Consider the following 16,828-nt stretch of genomic DNA (forward strand, 5'->3'; position numbering starts at 1 on the left):
ATATATAAGACCCGACTGTTTTACTGCAGTATTTTGCTGTACGTGTGTTGGGTTGCTGCTAATTAAGTCTCATATTAATTAACTTTTCTTGCAGTGGTAACTGTAAACCAACTAGCGTTAACAAGCAATTTAAATTATATTGTTTACAATATAGAGGGGATTGAGCCACATATTGTGATTCATTACAGCTCGATTTAACTGTTTAAACAGCTTTATTTCGGTGGAAAAAGACGTTAATTTTCCTCATACTGCACGCATCATTGTACACAGATAATTTCCCGAAAAGGGCTGAAATTAAAGTGTCATTAATTAATTAATGTCATAAAGTGAAAACAAAAGTTTATCACAGTTCTCTAAAACAAAAAAACCTTTTATTAATGCTAAATCTTTAGAATTCACACAACCGCACTGACTACGTTTTTTAACACTACATTGGTGTGAACTTTTGAGTAAGCTAGCCAAGCTGAAAATCCCTTTAGCTTAAATGGCTAGAAAAGCCATGGGTTAAGATGGTTAAGGTTCTGCTCTAGTGACCTGAACTCTCCAAGTTCTTCGAGTTCAAATCATAAGATTGACAGTGGTGGGTGATTGAGCAAGACCCTTAAACCTCACTTGTTCAGCTACACGCTTGTATTCTATTATGCCTCACTTGTGGATAAGAGGATCTAGCAAATAATGAAATCAATGTTGCAACTCTGTTTTCTATTTTTTTATATCCAAAAAAATAAGATATGCCCTTGCAGTGCAAAAAATTCTTCTAAAAAAAAAAATCAATAATAAAAAAAAAAAAAAACACTTTCTTGAATAGCATCTTCAAAAACATAGTCTACTGTGCCCACATTCACTCCACACTCTTATACTGAGGAAACATCTATAAGCTCCAAACAATCAGGCCTTTTTCTTTTCTGCTCTCCGTATGTCACCTGTGCTGACATGTTAATGATGATGTCTCTAAATCCTGAATGGCAGCATAATTTAAGTGCTGGTCGCTTTTCTGCTGAATGATTGAATAATACTGGAAAATACATAGGACAATGCCAATTTCCTGATTTAATACATTCGGTATGTTTTTACAAACCAATAACCGGTGCCAGCATTTATAATGCTCACTGATTATTTAGAAAACGAAGAATAAATACTCTGGGTTTTGAATTTTGAATACCATAGCTGGCAATGTCCTGTAAAACCAGTAAAGAAGGTCATCTGGGTTTCTCCTGTCTGTGTAGAGACAGTGTTTGCTGTAAGCCAACGAGGTCAGTGCATTTACTCCTGTCAGTGTGTGATTCCCTTCATACAAAGTGTTTATTCACCCAATAACAGGCTTTTTGTTTCCCCCTTTAATCTTATTACATCTTATGGCAAGCTTAGGGTTTAGTGCCTGACACCACATACAAGCTGAAACAGGTTAAAATCTGGCAACAAGGAAAAAAATCCAATGATGTCTATTAGAGAAGGACTAGAGGGTGTGAGTCATGACAAAATCCACAGAATAGACAAGAATGAGCAGAATTTGATAGAGATTTGATGATTAACTAATTGTTACCTGTCTGGTTTTTTTGCAATTTGATAATGTGGTTTTTTTTTTTTTTTTTGAAATATTTATTTATCCTAATCAAACAACTTCTATATCAACAGCACTTGAGACCTTCTTAACAGCTCTTATAAGACAAGAGATGAGCCAAATGCCCCGTGGAGTGTACCATTTAGCTCTGAGAAGTGGGAACTTGCGCTCGGACCAAGGCAAAACTGTCGCTGGAGTCCCGGCCTTCATGCTAAAAATGTATGAAAAGAACAAGCAGCCAGGTCTGAAAGCTGGTCTCGCAGGTACAGATGCTGGGACTTGGAGGTCATAAACAAAAAGCTCACAGTGAACAAATACAATTTTTACAAACTTTTATATGACATTGAGGTGTCTCTTTTGGAATTTGTAATGATCAGAAAGATGACTCTTTGCACAGCAAGTGCTCATGAGACCTTTAAATGAGCTGTGCTTATTGATCACATCATGAGAATGGCAGGCTTCAGCACACCTTTTGAGTAGTAATGACTTGTTTATTTCAGCTGGTTTGCTGCTGTCTTACGACCTTCCTGTTCAGACTGACAGAGATGGACGACCTATTAACCGCTTCATGATCAGCAGAGGGCGGTGCTTTCAGCAGATGTTAACTACCCTCATCCATGAGGTAGTACATCTGGTGCTTAAGTGTACTAAATTAAAAGATATGGTTTTACCCTTTTTTTAATGCTCTGATGGATTCTTTTTGAAATCTAAATGCTGATCGGTTTTGTATAACAGTGCAGCTCTGGCAGTGGCAGCTGTAATTTAAATCATACTTGTATTTGATCATTATTATTGGTACATTGTAATTTTTGTAGTAATAGCTTATTGAGATGGACGTGTGTAGACACTACATGCGTATAATCAAGTTATTAAAAAAAAAAATCTATAAAATCTTTGATATAGTGACTTTTTCTATTAACAGATGCTTATTGAAAAATTGCTAAAAATAAATCACCAGTGTCATTGCTATCTAACAGACAATAAGTGTTCTGCTACAGGAGAGATTTCAGCTAATGATGAGCCGTATTTTTGTTTTGTATTATTAACAAAAAAAAGGGAGGAAAAACTGGAGACTGGTGAAAGAACGACTTAAATCTTATTGCATCATACCTGCTATAATTTAACTATGGAATCTTGCTTTTGTATAGACAACATAAGATGTTATATATATATATTTTACTATGGTCACAGCTGTTTATAAAGCAGCATGTTGATTTAGAACACACAACAGCCAATCATAATCAAGTATTCAGATAGATTATAGTATAAAAGAGAAATAAAACATGACAGACAGTAACAGTATCTCCATTTTGCTTTGTCCCACACCTCACTGCCCTGTCATTAATAATCTTCCTGTAAAAGCATGCCCCATCATGTACATTCTGTACTCAAACAATAATCCACTTTCTCTATAGGCTTTAATCCAGGGTGAGTTAAAATCATGACAGCATCCTTTCTTTCTTTGTCGCTTCAGGGAGCTGAGGCTCAGCAGTGAGAATGTAAAAACTCACTTTTGCATTTCTGTTCAGGTTGAAATTTGATAGTGAAATAGGCATATTATTGTTTTTGCCAGCGGGTCGTCCCTGTCACTATCAGAGCTGAAAGAGGATCACTGCGAGATGTTGAATTTAGGTGTTTAAGCTTCTCAAGAACTGACAATTTCCTTTTTTTCCTTCATTTCACTTGTGCCAGTTTCAAACAAAATATATAAATTAATATTCTTAATATATAATAAAATTAAATAAATGAATGTACATTTACCAGAATGACATTGGAACAAATTTACACATACCAAGCTATTAAATTATATACGCACTAAATCCGTGTATTTATCGTCAGCTTTAAAAAAGAGCTCCACTACCTGCTCTACACGGCCACTGCAGGGGGACGTTCTGAACTGACTGTGTGAATAAAAATATAAAAATCTATTTCAAATTACTTTGAATTGATCCCAAACTTTGGAAACATTCTGGTGGGTTTTTTTTGGTCTGAATCTTCTCCACGGCCCTCACTGTTTGCTCCCCGTTCTTCCATTTCTTTTATTCCACAGTGTCTTGCATTAGCCGTCAATTGTGCTCCAAAGTTTAGCGGGTGGTGCGTCAATAATTATGGTCCGTGCGGAAACACATCCCTCTGTGTGTAGTTAAATGGACTAACAGAAGCACTGCATTGTTCGAGTAACTCGAGGCAATGTTTTAGTGCTAGAGGTCTGTGATATAATGTAAAAATGTCCTTTTACCGCATATCTCCTCACCTCACTTATCTTTCTTTCCAAACATCTGTCAGGTGAACATCCAACCTTCAGAGTGGCACCGCTCTCTACTCCTGCCTCAGGCTTGGCGTGGCTTTATGAACCGGGCATACCATGCTGTCCTACAGGTGTGTGTGTCTGTGTATATATGCAAAATGACACGTTTGTGTTGTGTTTTGACCTCTTTAAGTCCATCTCTCAGTACTCCATCAATCACTTTCCTAAGCGCACTCACAGGACCACGAAAACGGCAACATCAAAGAAACAAACCGAGCTGAAAGCTGAGTATACGTCCAATTGTAGTTAATTACTGCTCAGTGTCATCAGAGTGCCAGTGCAGACATGAAGGTGTTGTTACTTGTAAAGAGAAATGCCTACAGATCTTGTATTGACAGACATTCCTTCTCCATGAAAAGGTCACTGTTAAAAACTAGGACTCAGGTTAAGTAAAAAATTCAGTAGCAATCTTGCTTGAGGATTCTTAAGCACACACAAGTGCTGCTGTCTTTTTTTTTTTTTTTAAGAAAAAAAAACCATCTGCTTCTTTATAGACTCTACTTGAGCTTTAAGCTTTGTCAATCATAATATTGTGCACCCATCTGCTCAGTGATTGCATACTAGATAAGGAGATGAGGATTCTAATTATTCAGTCTGCGATGCTTAAGAAGCACTCATTTCATGTGTTACAGTACACTTATTGTCAACATCTTACAGTACATTGGGGTAATTCATGAGTTTGTTGCGTGCAAAGGATTCGGTGTTTGTTGTCATGATCGCTAAGATTGGCACTATCTCAGGGGCGTAAGGCCGAGCTGGAGATGCTGCAAAAGCAAGGGAAAGAGAGTCCTGAGGAGCTACAGTATAAACAGCACTGTGCCTGGCTCTGGTGAGTCTGGAATTGTGCAATACAGAAACACACACACACACAGAGCTTTTTCACCATGCCAACTTCATTCATTCCCATCCATTATGCCTAACACTAAGCCTTGTTATCTTTATCTCAAACATTCAGGGCAAGCTGACTTTCTGGATTTCATTAACAGGATAATATTAAGAAGTATTCTCATAATAGAGAATCTCCCTGCTGTTGCCACTCTAGAAGCAATAATGTATCTTTTCTAGCATTTTTTACACTTGGAATTGCCACAAGTATTGATATTTCTGTTCTCTCTATTTGCCATTATATCCCTTTATTGAACAGAGGCTTCTTTAGCACACATCCAGGTTTAAAGCTTAAATAAAGTCTCTCCCACAAACAGGCACTATATTTATCTTTCTGTATATATTTATATTTGTGTGCTTCTTTCACCACCACTCTTGCAGGCATTTTGGCACCATAAATGATTAAGATTGTCAGAATGAACTCTAATTACATTTATTAACACTTTTTCAATTATTAGTTTAGAGAACGTGTGTGTTTTATGATCTAGAAATCCTTTGTTTATATGATCTTAGTTATTTGGTATGTAGGAGGGAAAGGGCCCAAATAAATCCATGTTATTTTATTGTCATTTACAAACTTCTTACTTCTACATACTAAATCCTACATACAAGCCATCACATTTGTTTTTTTGTGCATCAGTTACAAGTGCCATTCTACTGTAAATATAGTGCATCAACTAGGTTAGCGATCATATTTTCCTAAACTTTTTGCAATACGCAAGAACACAAGAATTGAACAGTTCAAAATGTGAAATTTGTTGGCTCTAACAGAAGAATGTATGTAAGACAGAACAGGAGACGTTAGTAGACTGCCTCACACCCACAGTGAAACATGGAGGTGGAATCTTAATGGTTTGGATTTGTTTAGGAGCAGAGAAGAATGTAGACTCCTTCCAGATAAATTGAAAAACCGCATACAACACCACAATGACCCAAAGCGTAAATCTACACGTAGGCTCTGTAAGCGTTATTTAGAGACAAAACCATCAGCAGGACTGTTATCAGCCATAAAATGGACTTGCCAGTCACCACTCCTAAATCCTAGAGTGCTCTGAGATGAACTGAATCACAAGGTCAGAAAGAAATCTCCAACTAACAAAGTGACTGCATTAATAATTATCCACACAAACAAAACTGTGTAGTGTATGTGTGTGTTACCTAGGTTGCTTAATGAAGAATGGCTGAGGTTGTTGAGTAATGGGAATTTGTAGAGTAGAGGGGCGGTGGGTCATGTGGGTGGTATATTTGAAGTCTGGTCTGTTACCTTGACCCTTTAATCGTTGCCTGTAGGGATGAAAGCTTGACCCATGTTTCTGCTTCGTGCAGTAAATCAGCTCTAATTTCTCTAAATCAACTCTCTCTTCCTCTCGTCAGGGTCAGGGACCAGCTGACTGATGTGGTGAAAGCTGCAGCCAAGTGAGTAACAGAGGCTAATGCTGTTCCCCCCCCCCCCCCCCCATTAAAATCTCTCTAATCCTCATTTGTGACCTGTGTTCTGAGATCTAAAGCACCCCGGGTACATATAAAGCCAACGCTTAAAGTAAGTCCAAGTAAGGATTTTAATAGTGAATTGCCAATAGCCAGTCAGAGGATTTAGTCTAAAATAAAAAAAGATAATGCAGTCCTTATGAGTAGCGAACACGTTCTGACTTTTAAATGTCAATTAAATAAAAACTCAATAGCAGAGAAAAGATAAATAGGTATATCCATAGTAATTAGAGGTCATAATTTCTGTAGCAGAGAGTCTGTTTGTTACAGTTTATTACACACTGTGTATGTGTGGTGGTTTCAGGGACAGTCCAGTGGTTCAGGGAAACTGCATCCTTGCTCTAAGTGGCCTTTCTGTTGTCCTGAGCCGGCATGAGAGCAGCCTTCCTGCCCAGAGTAATGGACAAGTCGAGGTAAAGAAACGGTTCTTTATGTACACTTTCTCTTCATTTATTCATTCGTCTTCAGTAAGTGTTTTGTGCTGGTTGTGGTTATGATATACAAAGCAATGGGAACATACGTTGGATATAAAAATGTCATTCCAACCTCAGTCGTAGTGTATGCCACTCCAGTCTAAATGTAAACATAAATGATTTTTATTTTTGCAGTTCGATTACAAGGTTGTGTGTTAACTAATAAAGTGAATATTTAATACCAAATACAGTCAGACTAGTGGATTCTGTGCCCTGCAGGTTGGTCCAGAGATCCTACCCTCTGCCCATTGGCTGTCTATGGTGATTGACACGCTCCTCAGCATCGTGAGCAGCAGCAGTCGGCCCAAAGGGCAGGTGTTCCCCTGGTTTGTTCATGTAAGTATTGCATCAATCCTCCATATACCACTTAACCACTCATCACTGCAATCATTCTCGCTTCTTACTAGTTATCTCTGTGTGGGTTTGGAAACATGATATGCACAAGAATCTTTAAGGTGCAATACATGCAATTTTTAAAGTTCTCTGTTCAGCTAAGGAGGGCTCTGCAGTGTTCTTTACTCGGGTAGTGTTTTAAAATCTGTATACAGTTTAACATGATATACTGTATAAGGTAACAATGTGCATGGTTCGTTAATTTTATCCATGTCAGTCCTATCCAGGGAAAACTGGGCATGATGTGGCAATACACTGCTGAAGGGATTGTTGCTCTACATCATACTAAGATGTTCACACCCAGTGGCATCTAATTGTACTCTATTTACCTAGCAGCATGTAATGGGAGCTAGGAAGAAACCCACATGGGCATAAGAGGCACAGAGTGTCTACACAGAGAGGATGAAATCAGGGACTGTGGAAATGTACTGTAGTAACAATGCTAAATATATCCCGAAAGTGTATCTGTAGTAAAAATGTAAACAGGGAAGTTGTAGCTATTCGGCTAAAATGTTGGAATTCTGATCAGGAAATTGTGAGTTGAAATCCCACCACCACTAAGCTAACTGTAGATGTTTTTGTAAAACAATAAATACTATATGACTAGTCTACAAACACAAGAAACAGGAAAGAGAAACGCAAGTCATCAGTAAATGACAGGAAACTCCTTTGAGATACAGTGGTACACTTTAAGCACAGCAAATTGTTATGTACTGTGTTATACAGTAACAGTAACACTGGTTCTCTTTCTCCCACTCAAGCGTTCATACTCAGGCGAGAACACAGCCAGTACCATTGCTCGCTCCTGTGCTGCACTGGGGATAGCAATGCTAGTTCCTGTGCTGGTCACCTCACACAGGGACGCAGTGCCCTCGATACTGGACACTTTACAAGCAGGCCTGCCTGGTATGCCCACTGCAGATGACTCTCAAGCTGTGCAGTTTCACAGCGGCTTGGCATTAGGCATGCTGCTGGCCTGGCTTAATGAAGAGAAAGTCAGGTAGGTTTTACATGACCATCAGGCTCGTGTCATGTTCTCGGGTTACAGAGCATCTGATACACTACATGGACAGAAATTTGTTGATACCACCACTACCCTTAGTAAACAATTGTCCAGAATCATTTTGTACTCTAATTATATAGCAGGGGGAAAAATGGGCCACTTTTTTGGCCCCAACAATAAAATGTTTTTTTATTGGCAAAATATTTGACTGAATATTCATTTAACTTCAGTCACCAACAGAACAAAGACTCCAACCAGACCAGGTTGTGATGTCAATGTTTCAGGCTTTATACTCACAGAAAACAAAGTCAAACCGTTTCATTGAAGTGTTCAAAGTTACAGCACAAATAGCCTTTTTATACTCTTTTAACAGCCTAAATAACAACCATTATTCTTATTGGTCAATGATTACCTCATCCCTAATTTTTTTTATTTGACAACCGGTACGTCATTTGCCACTATTTTTTCCAAAAGGTACGGTACTTTCTCCTTCCAGTGATTTAATAGTGGCAAAATCTAGGGTTGTATTTTTTCTTTTCTTTTCTTTTCTTTTTAATAATCAGGCCTGTACTGACCAGAACTGAAACTCATTATATTGGAGATGGAACTCCCCATAAGACTGGCAAAAAAAAAAACTGCTGACCATGGATGAGACTTATACTTTCACTCTCTCACACGTTAGGCCTTACTTGTGGATATACTGGGTGCATTTTTTTTTTTTTGGTATTCTGAGTGTTACAAATATCAAAAAGTAATACAAAAAGACACTGTGAATGTGAAATGTGAGACAATATGTGATACAATAAAATAAACCAAAGAAATATATATATATATAAACATACTATTTGAACAAGTTTGTGGCTGGTTATCTGCCACGTTTGTCCATTTGTATGGATCCCCCTCAGTATGCAAGGTGGCAAATACACAGTTATTGGTTACAGTTATTGATTAAATGACTCTCTTTAGTGAATTCTTTAAAACCGGCTTGCAAAACTAGATTTAGGCATCACGCCTAGTTCTTCAAACGGAACCTAAAAAAAACTGTTTGTGTGTGTTATTTGTAGCGATATTGGTGGGCAGACCATGTGGGAACTGCTGCTGAGCTCTTTGGAACATCTGGAATCATGCTGCTTCAACACCCATCTGGAATACAAGTATGTCCAAATGGCTTTATTTAGCTTTGAATTGCATTTATTAATTTTATTTTATAAATGAACATGTCCTAGATGAAAAAAATCTGATTTGAAGATCTGTGAGGATTTGCACAACAGGAATTAGGGCTGCAACTAACGATTATTTCGATGACCGATTAATTGTACGATTATTTTTTCCGATTGTTTGGGGGGGGGGGGTGGGTCTATTTTTAATTAGATGTTTTGCTTATTATAATTATATTAGGGTTGCAACAACTAATCAATAAAATCGATAATGAAATTCGTTGTCAACAAATGCAGGAAAATAAATATTATTCCAGAATAAATCAACTTAAATTTAAAATAACTTAAAATTATTTTGCTCTCCTTAAAAAAAAATATCCTGTCAAAATTATACAAGTTTGAAATTTGAACATGCTGCGAAAAACCCTGAAGAAAAAAAATTCCTTAATTACAGCCACATTAGCACCACAAATAAGACACACGTGTTTACCGACAACGTCGGTAAACATATATTCAGCCTCCCATCGGTTTTAAAAGGCTCTGTTTTCAAAATCAACTTTTCTCTTTTCGCCATTGTGAGGTTCTAGTTTTGCAATAACTGTACAATGGGGTTGCATACATTAACAGAAGCTCGACTTGATTGACGCAGGAATGTTCCCAGGTAGCCTAGCGTTCGGCAAGGCGGCTGAAGTGCTGCATTATGGGATCTGTAGTTTGTGTTAGCAGTGCTTTATATCACCGGGCCATTAATAACAATAATAATAGATCTATTTAAAATGATCTTGCGGGCCGGATATAATTGTACGTCGGGCCAGATGTGGCCTTGAGTTTGACACACATAATCCAAAGCATAAGAGCATTTTATATTAAACACAAGGTAATTAGAGAATTTTATATTAAACACAAAGCAGTAGAAGCATTTTATATTAAAATGCAGTAATACTGTAAAACCTGCAAGTTATGCAGGACCCTGTACTCTCCGCCATTTTGTAAGCGACTGCGTTCTCTAACCCGTAACATTAGCAGCCCAACTAACTAAATTTCATTATCGATTAGTTGTTGCAGCCCTAATATAAATCTAGAGTTTACACACTTCTTTTTGTTCTTAAATTTGGTTTTATAGCTCCAGTGCAAAACTAAGGGAACTACAACATTTTGTAAAACTTGTAGCCTGTTTTAGTCATATCCCCCAGTATGAACATTTTACAGCTTTACAATTGTACAAATAATTCTTTGTCTGTTCTTTTGCTCACTTACTACCCACTACACCCTCTCTGACTCTTTTTTCATCTCGCTTTTAGTTCTGGCTGTGTTCTTGGTGTTGGCCTGCTACTCAGCTCTCTAAGTAGCAGCAGTGAAGTTGAGCAGCGAATGCGAGTGTCTGTCTCTCTGGACAGACTTCTTCAGAGTTTGCAGGACAGCGGGAGCATGGGCCGCATGCAGCAGGAGGTCTTACTCCCCTCCCTAACATTAATTAAGTGTGCTAATAATGCAGCTACCTGCTGTCTATGTGTATTCAAGCATTTTTTTCCACTGAAATATCCCTGTAGGTTTTGGCGTATTCTGTAGCATGTGCTGGAGTGTCGGCGTTTAGTTGCGGCATTATTGACGCCAGTAAAGCTGAGGAGATGATGAACACACTACGATCCATGACTGAGGAGAGCCAGCAGGTGAGTTTATAGACAAGCCCTGGCTAAAGGCCTCAATAAAACTAATTCCTGAACTTCTCAATTCCTGAACTTGAAATCTCATCGGTTGTGTGGTGTGTACAAGATTTGTGTATATGTTGTTTATAATAATGTGTGCAGACTCCAGGCTTTGCTTTAGCGCTGGGCCTCACTGTGCATGGCCTCTCATCCTGCGGCCATGGTAAAGCTGAGGACCTCCACCCCCGCCTGCTGTCTGCGTGGACCAAGATCCTGCTGGCAGAGGTATTATTAAAGTAATTAATCTTTATAAAAGGTAGAAAACAAATTAGGACATCACTGCTCATTTGCAAGCAAGCTAGACCTGTAATTGTAATTAATGTAATTGAGTGATGTATATTGACCTCCTTAGCCACTGTTGATGGATCCACAGCAAATTCTTGTGTACAGTGACTGTGAAAAGTTTGGAAATACCTCGTTTTTTATAATTTTTTTTGAGACACATGCACGTTACTTTTGTTTATATGTAACAACTTTGACATTGAACAAACACACATATACCGTATTTTTCGGACTATAAGCCGCTACATTTTTTCCACGTTTTGAACCCTGTGGCTTAAACAACTAAGCGGCTTATTTATTAATTATTTTTTCACACACTTCAAGCCAAAAAACTGAGCGACATAACATAAGACCAATGAAATTTCCGAACGGAAACGAAAAAACGCACCTCACCTGTGTTCTAAACTGCACGCCATCGGGAGAAAAAAATGTTTTTTTAAACGCACGATCCTAAAAGATAAACTCCCCAGAGAAATAGTTGTGAAAGGAAGGAGAAAGACGGTGAACAATGACTTTCTTAGTCGGCTACTGTTTAGATACAAGCCGTTGTAGCACGTTGAGTCTGGGTGAAGGGAGAGCTCACTAACTCCAGTTGCAACAGAAATCATATAAGCACAGACAGGTTTCCAAAACTCGTGCTTTTTTATTTTTCTTGGCAACAGCGTTAAGGGTTAGTCAAAGAAACTTCGAAATCAGCATCAGAAAATAATAAGGACATATTCCTCGGTCTTGCACACATGAAAAAATGCGGCGGCAGGCTATTCCCAAAATACCGCTCTGCTCTTAAAGGAGCCACAACATATTTCAATCGTTACACCGTGTAACAGACACTGTCTTTAATTAAAGCCCGTGTAAAGTTAATTAGTTTCAGTGTAGACTCTTTGTCATATTTAGTGGGTGCCGCTTATATGTGGGTGCTCTTCATAGTCCGGAAATTACAGTAACTGTTATTTTAATTGTCTTATCGTGAATAACAGTTTTACACACACTTATCCAGTCAATAAATTTCACCAAAATTTCAGCTGAAATACATACCTGTTAAACTTTTTGACTTTGTGATCCAGTTCATCCCAGTTCAGTTTAATAGGATTTAGGTGTGGTGACTGGGCAGGTCATTAGATGATAGATGAAACTCTGACTTTTTTTGCGCTCTCAATAACACTTAAAGAGCTATGGTATGCTTAAGGTCATTGTTGTATGGTAAAGTTGGTTCCAATCAGCTGCAGTCCAGATAGAATTACATAGTGTATAGCAGGGGTCACCAACGAGGTGCCCGCGGGCACCAGGTAGCCTGCAAGGACTACATGAGTAGCCCGTGGGCCTTTTCCAAAAATAGCTGTTTTTTTACTTTGTTAAATCATTGTGGATAATTATGAGAAATCATTAACTTGATCAGTGTCTTCACATAGATGAACATCATTAAATTGAGCAAAGTTGTTATTTCATATCAAACTGAAAACTGTGGGTATCAAACTGGTAGCCCTTCACATTAATCAGTACCCAAGAAGTAGCTCTCAGTTTCAAAAAGTTTGGTGACCCCTGGTGTATAGTAAAGTAGTGGCCATGTTGGTTTAGTATTAATTTTTCCTGGAATCCCTTTCCAGCCTTCCTTGTTCTGAAACAACCCTAAAACTATGAAGCTTCCACCTCCATGTGAGACAATCTGCTAACATCTCTCCTGTTCTTTTGTTAGAGCCAAAAATGTGTTTTTGACTGGTTTGAAACATGCACATGCCTCAAAAACGATAAAGACGAGGTGTTTCCAAACTTTTGACATACAATGTGTTTATTGTAATATGTTTATTGCCATTGCTGTGGGGAGTCATGTTGATTTGATATAAGTTGCTCAGGATTGAGGAAAGGGTCTCAAGTTTACAAGTAGCTTACAAGTAGGCCAAGTAGGTCTGAAATGGTACTGGTTTTATTTATTTTTTTATTTTTTTTATGAACAATGACCTCAGTATGTTAGGAATTCTCATTACATTTTCACATATTAAAATGTTTATTGATATAGTGCATTTTTCCTGAAGTATTCCTTCAACACTGCAATATTCTCACGATCCTAAAACCGATTGATTAAGATCTGACTCATTTCTATGGCACTACATGGGTGTGGACTAAAAGCATTAGTGTTTTGCTATTAAGTTTTATCAGATTTTCACACAGGTATTAAGTTGTTTCATTTTTATGAATAAACGCTTGTTACTGTGTCTAAAATCATGACTTGCTGAGTTTGCACTTTGCTCCTTATTATTTCCCTCTATCAGGGCTGTCCCACTATGCAGAGACTAGCTGCTCTGAATGGTGTAATCTCACTGGTAGGATCTGAGACTGCTTTCCTTCAGGTAGGTCTCCTCAGAACAACTCTGCCTGTTCAAACCATTTATATTATTCTGTAGCTGCAATTGATCTCAGGTGCTGCCAGGATTATCCACTGCTCACAGTAAACCTGATTCAGCTGTAGGCTGCAGTCTTTTCTGTGTATACAAGCAGGAAATCACTTCGAAACCCATTCAGACTGCCCTCGGTGTAGCTTTGAAGCGTTACGCCATTCTTTGATTTCTTTGATTGATTATCCTAAGGCATCGGTCACAAATGAGTGGCTTTTAAAGTCAAGGCTTTAAATGTGACACTTAACAGAATTTTCTAAACAGCACTTTACAATCTGCTCATTTGCTCTCTCAGCCCCAGGTCCATTATCACCAGCTTAGGTGGTGCCCATCAGAAATGCCAGTCCCATATGGCTGCTGCCCTTTTTAAAACGCACACCTGTGCCAGCTTAGTCTTTGTGTGGCAAATTACGCTGCTCAGTGCCCACCCAATTTACACACACAGACACACGGAGCTGTCTCGCCATTTAAATGCAAATGCCACCATACTTGGATGGCAGCCAGGAAGTGTCTCCATAGTAACAGCAGAACTTGACAACGGGAGTGAGGGAAGGATTTTTTTTTTTTCCCCACTGCCGAGCAAAAATCCTTGCGGATGGCTCTGATTACACAGTCCTCCCAAAATGATGAAAAGATGCACTTAAATGAGACCCCGAATTACTCCAGACACGAATGTGTCATCCAAATACATTTCCCCGAATACATTTCAGTGCATTCAAAGACTCACGCTAGTGCTTATCATTTGGGGTGACACTTTTATAAGCTGTAAATAGCTGATAGTTGTTTAGGTGAAATTGCAGTTGTGTGTGTGTGTGTGTGTGTATATATATGTGAGAAGTGTGTGTGTGTATGATTTGGCACAGCCTAATGGAATCCAGCTGCCAGTCGGTGCTTTTTTAAATCCTGCCTTTATGAACAGTAAGCCTGTCAGACTGACATTTCTCGAAGCATCATATTCTGCTGTCACAAAAAATGGCATACCACAATAAAAGAAATGACACTGGAGGAACATCAGCCACATCTGGGAGATTGCTCTATTTTAATATTAGTCTTCTGCTAGTAAAATTACTTTGCGCCTGCTTTGGAGAGACACATTAAATTATTGCCAGCTCAGTACTGGACTGTAAGCAAAGAGAAATCTCTGTTTAAGTGATATTAGTAGTCTAGTAGTCACCTTGGGAGCTGCTGAAAAATATTTTTTTTCCCTCTCTCTGCCTCCCGCAGCTCAAGAGTGAATCAGAGCAGTCCCCTCAGCAACAGAACCGACTAAACGAGGTCATAAGATCTATTACACAGGTGAGATGCTTTGCTGTTCTTGCATTCTTTTGTTTAATTTATTCACGTGCCAATTATATAAACATAATTGGTTTGTGATGCAAACACTTTGTCTTGTCTTTTTTTCCCCCTTTTTGTCTCTCTGTCTTGTTGCCCAGATTATCTCTTACTCAGGAACAGTAGGGCTGCAGTCTAATGGAGCTTGTCTGGTGGCTCACCTGCATTTGGCTCACATGTCTAGCAGCCACAGCAAAACTGCAGGTAAAAGGGATTCTAATTCTAAAAAGGGGCCACAGCCATAATATTTACAGCCATAAATACAGCCATACATTTTTGTTAATTGAACTCTTGCCAATTAATTTAAGTGGCCAGTCAGCCAGGCTGATAGCTATGCAAATGCTGAGGTAAATATAATAGTTTTAATAATGGTCGGTTATAATTTATACCATGGTACAAAGCTAATAAATCTTTAACAATTTTTTTTTTATTATTATTATTATTAAAGGAAAAATCAAAAAGTGTACTCCATTGAGATATGGCTTGCTAGTGCACTTACCTCAACTTTATTGCATACCTTTAGATGAATGTGAACATTGACTTCACCCTAGGCCTATATCAGTACCTAGACTTTGTGATTATATAAGCACAAATCTTTAGTCACGCTAGTGGGACATCTTCACAGAGGTGTGGAGGTTATTATAACAGCAAACGGGGACTAAATGTGGAATTCTTGTATTCTCTCTCTATTTCCTGGTAATGTTCATAGTGGTGCTAATAAGAGCTCATGTATGTCATAGTGGGCTGATGAAATATTTCTCCAAATTTGCTGTCTTGTGGTGATCAAATGAAGGGGATTCCTCGATCCCTACTTTAAGAAATTTGCAATATTTGGATATACATACATGAAACCCTAAGTATATCCAAATATTGCAAAATATTTCTTAAAGTAGGGATCGATGGATATATGGATTTACATGCATAACAAACTTTCTTTCGGCTTCTCCCATTAGGGGTCGCCACAGCGGATTATCCGTATTCATGATCCACATGTTCGATTTCGCACATGTTTTTACGCTGGATGCCCTTCCTAATGCAACCCTTTCCATTTATCCGGGCTTAAGACCGGCACTAAGGGTGCACTGTCTTGTGCAACCCTAATGGCTGGGGTTGGTTCCCTGACCGGGGATCAAACCCGGGCTGCAGCGGTGAGAGCGCACCACAGACGCATTATTTGAGAATGTTGATGAAGAAGTATTTAGAAGGTCAGAAGGAGTTGCATTGTGTGTTTGTGGATTTAGAGAAAGCATACGACAGGGTGCCAAGAGAGCAGTTGTGATATTGTATGAGGTCAGGTGTGTCAGAGAAGTATGTGAGGGTGGTGAAGGACATGTATGAGGACAGTGTGACAGCAGTGAAATGTGCAGTTGGTACAACAGACTGGTTCAAGGTGGAGGTTAGACTGCATCAAGGATCGGCTCTGAGCCCTTTTCTGTTTGCAGTAGTGATGGACAGGTTGACGGACGAGGTCAGACAGAAGTCTCCATGGACTATGATGTTTGCGGATAATATTGTGATTTGTGGTGAGAGTAGTGAGCAGGTGGAGAAGAGCCTGGAGAGGTGGAGGTATGTGATGGAAAGAAGGGGAATGAAAGTCAGTAGGAGTAAGGCAATGTACATGTGTGTGAATGAGAGGGAGTGCAGTGGAGTGGTGCGGTTGCAGCGAGAAGAGTGGAGAAGGTGGAGGAGTTCAGGTACCTGGGGGTCCACAGTGCAAAGTAATGGAGAGTGTGTTAGAGAAGTGAAGAAAAGAGTGCAGGCAGGGTGGAGTGATAGCAGGACTGATTTGTGATAGAAGAGTATCTGCAAGAGTGAAAGGGAAAGTTTATAGGACTGTGGTGAGACCTGCG

At 38.9% G+C, this 16,828-nt stretch overlaps 2 protein-coding genes across 5 annotated transcripts in view; both read left to right on the top strand.

Moving 5' to 3' along the window:
- ndufs2 (NADH:ubiquinone oxidoreductase core subunit S2) overlaps positions 1-16,828 on the top strand; it is a 190,846-nt gene that overhangs the window by 134,732 nt on the left and 39,286 nt on the right. The window lies entirely within an intron of this gene.
- Positions 1-16,828, top strand: part of focad (focadhesin) — a 65,031-nt gene that overhangs the window by 42,974 nt on the left and 5,229 nt on the right. For all 4 annotated transcript variants that reach the window (XM_083542114.1, XM_083542115.1, XM_083542112.1 and 1 more), the window contains 15 exons: positions 1,636-1,824; positions 2,062-2,183; positions 3,848-3,940; positions 4,610-4,698; positions 6,129-6,170; positions 6,547-6,655; positions 6,935-7,051; positions 7,870-8,108; positions 9,176-9,265; positions 10,570-10,717; positions 10,819-10,938; positions 11,077-11,199; positions 13,524-13,601; positions 14,871-14,942; positions 15,080-15,182. In XM_083542114.1, coding sequence (XP_083398240.1) covers positions 1,636-1,824; positions 2,062-2,183; positions 3,848-3,940; positions 4,610-4,698; positions 6,129-6,170; positions 6,547-6,655; positions 6,935-7,051; positions 7,870-8,108; positions 9,176-9,265; positions 10,570-10,717; positions 10,819-10,938; positions 11,077-11,199; positions 13,524-13,601; positions 14,871-14,942; positions 15,080-15,182 — 1,734 coding nt within the window. The remainder of the gene's footprint in view (positions 1-1,635; positions 1,825-2,061; positions 2,184-3,847; positions 3,941-4,609; positions 4,699-6,128; positions 6,171-6,546; positions 6,656-6,934; positions 7,052-7,869; positions 8,109-9,175; positions 9,266-10,569; positions 10,718-10,818; positions 10,939-11,076; positions 11,200-13,523; positions 13,602-14,870; positions 14,943-15,079; positions 15,183-16,828) is intronic.

Source organism: Silurus aristotelis, assembly GCF_946808225.1.
Source record: "Silurus aristotelis genome assembly, chromosome: 5".
Taxonomy (NCBI): Eukaryota; Metazoa; Chordata; class Actinopteri; order Siluriformes; family Siluridae; genus Silurus; species Silurus aristotelis.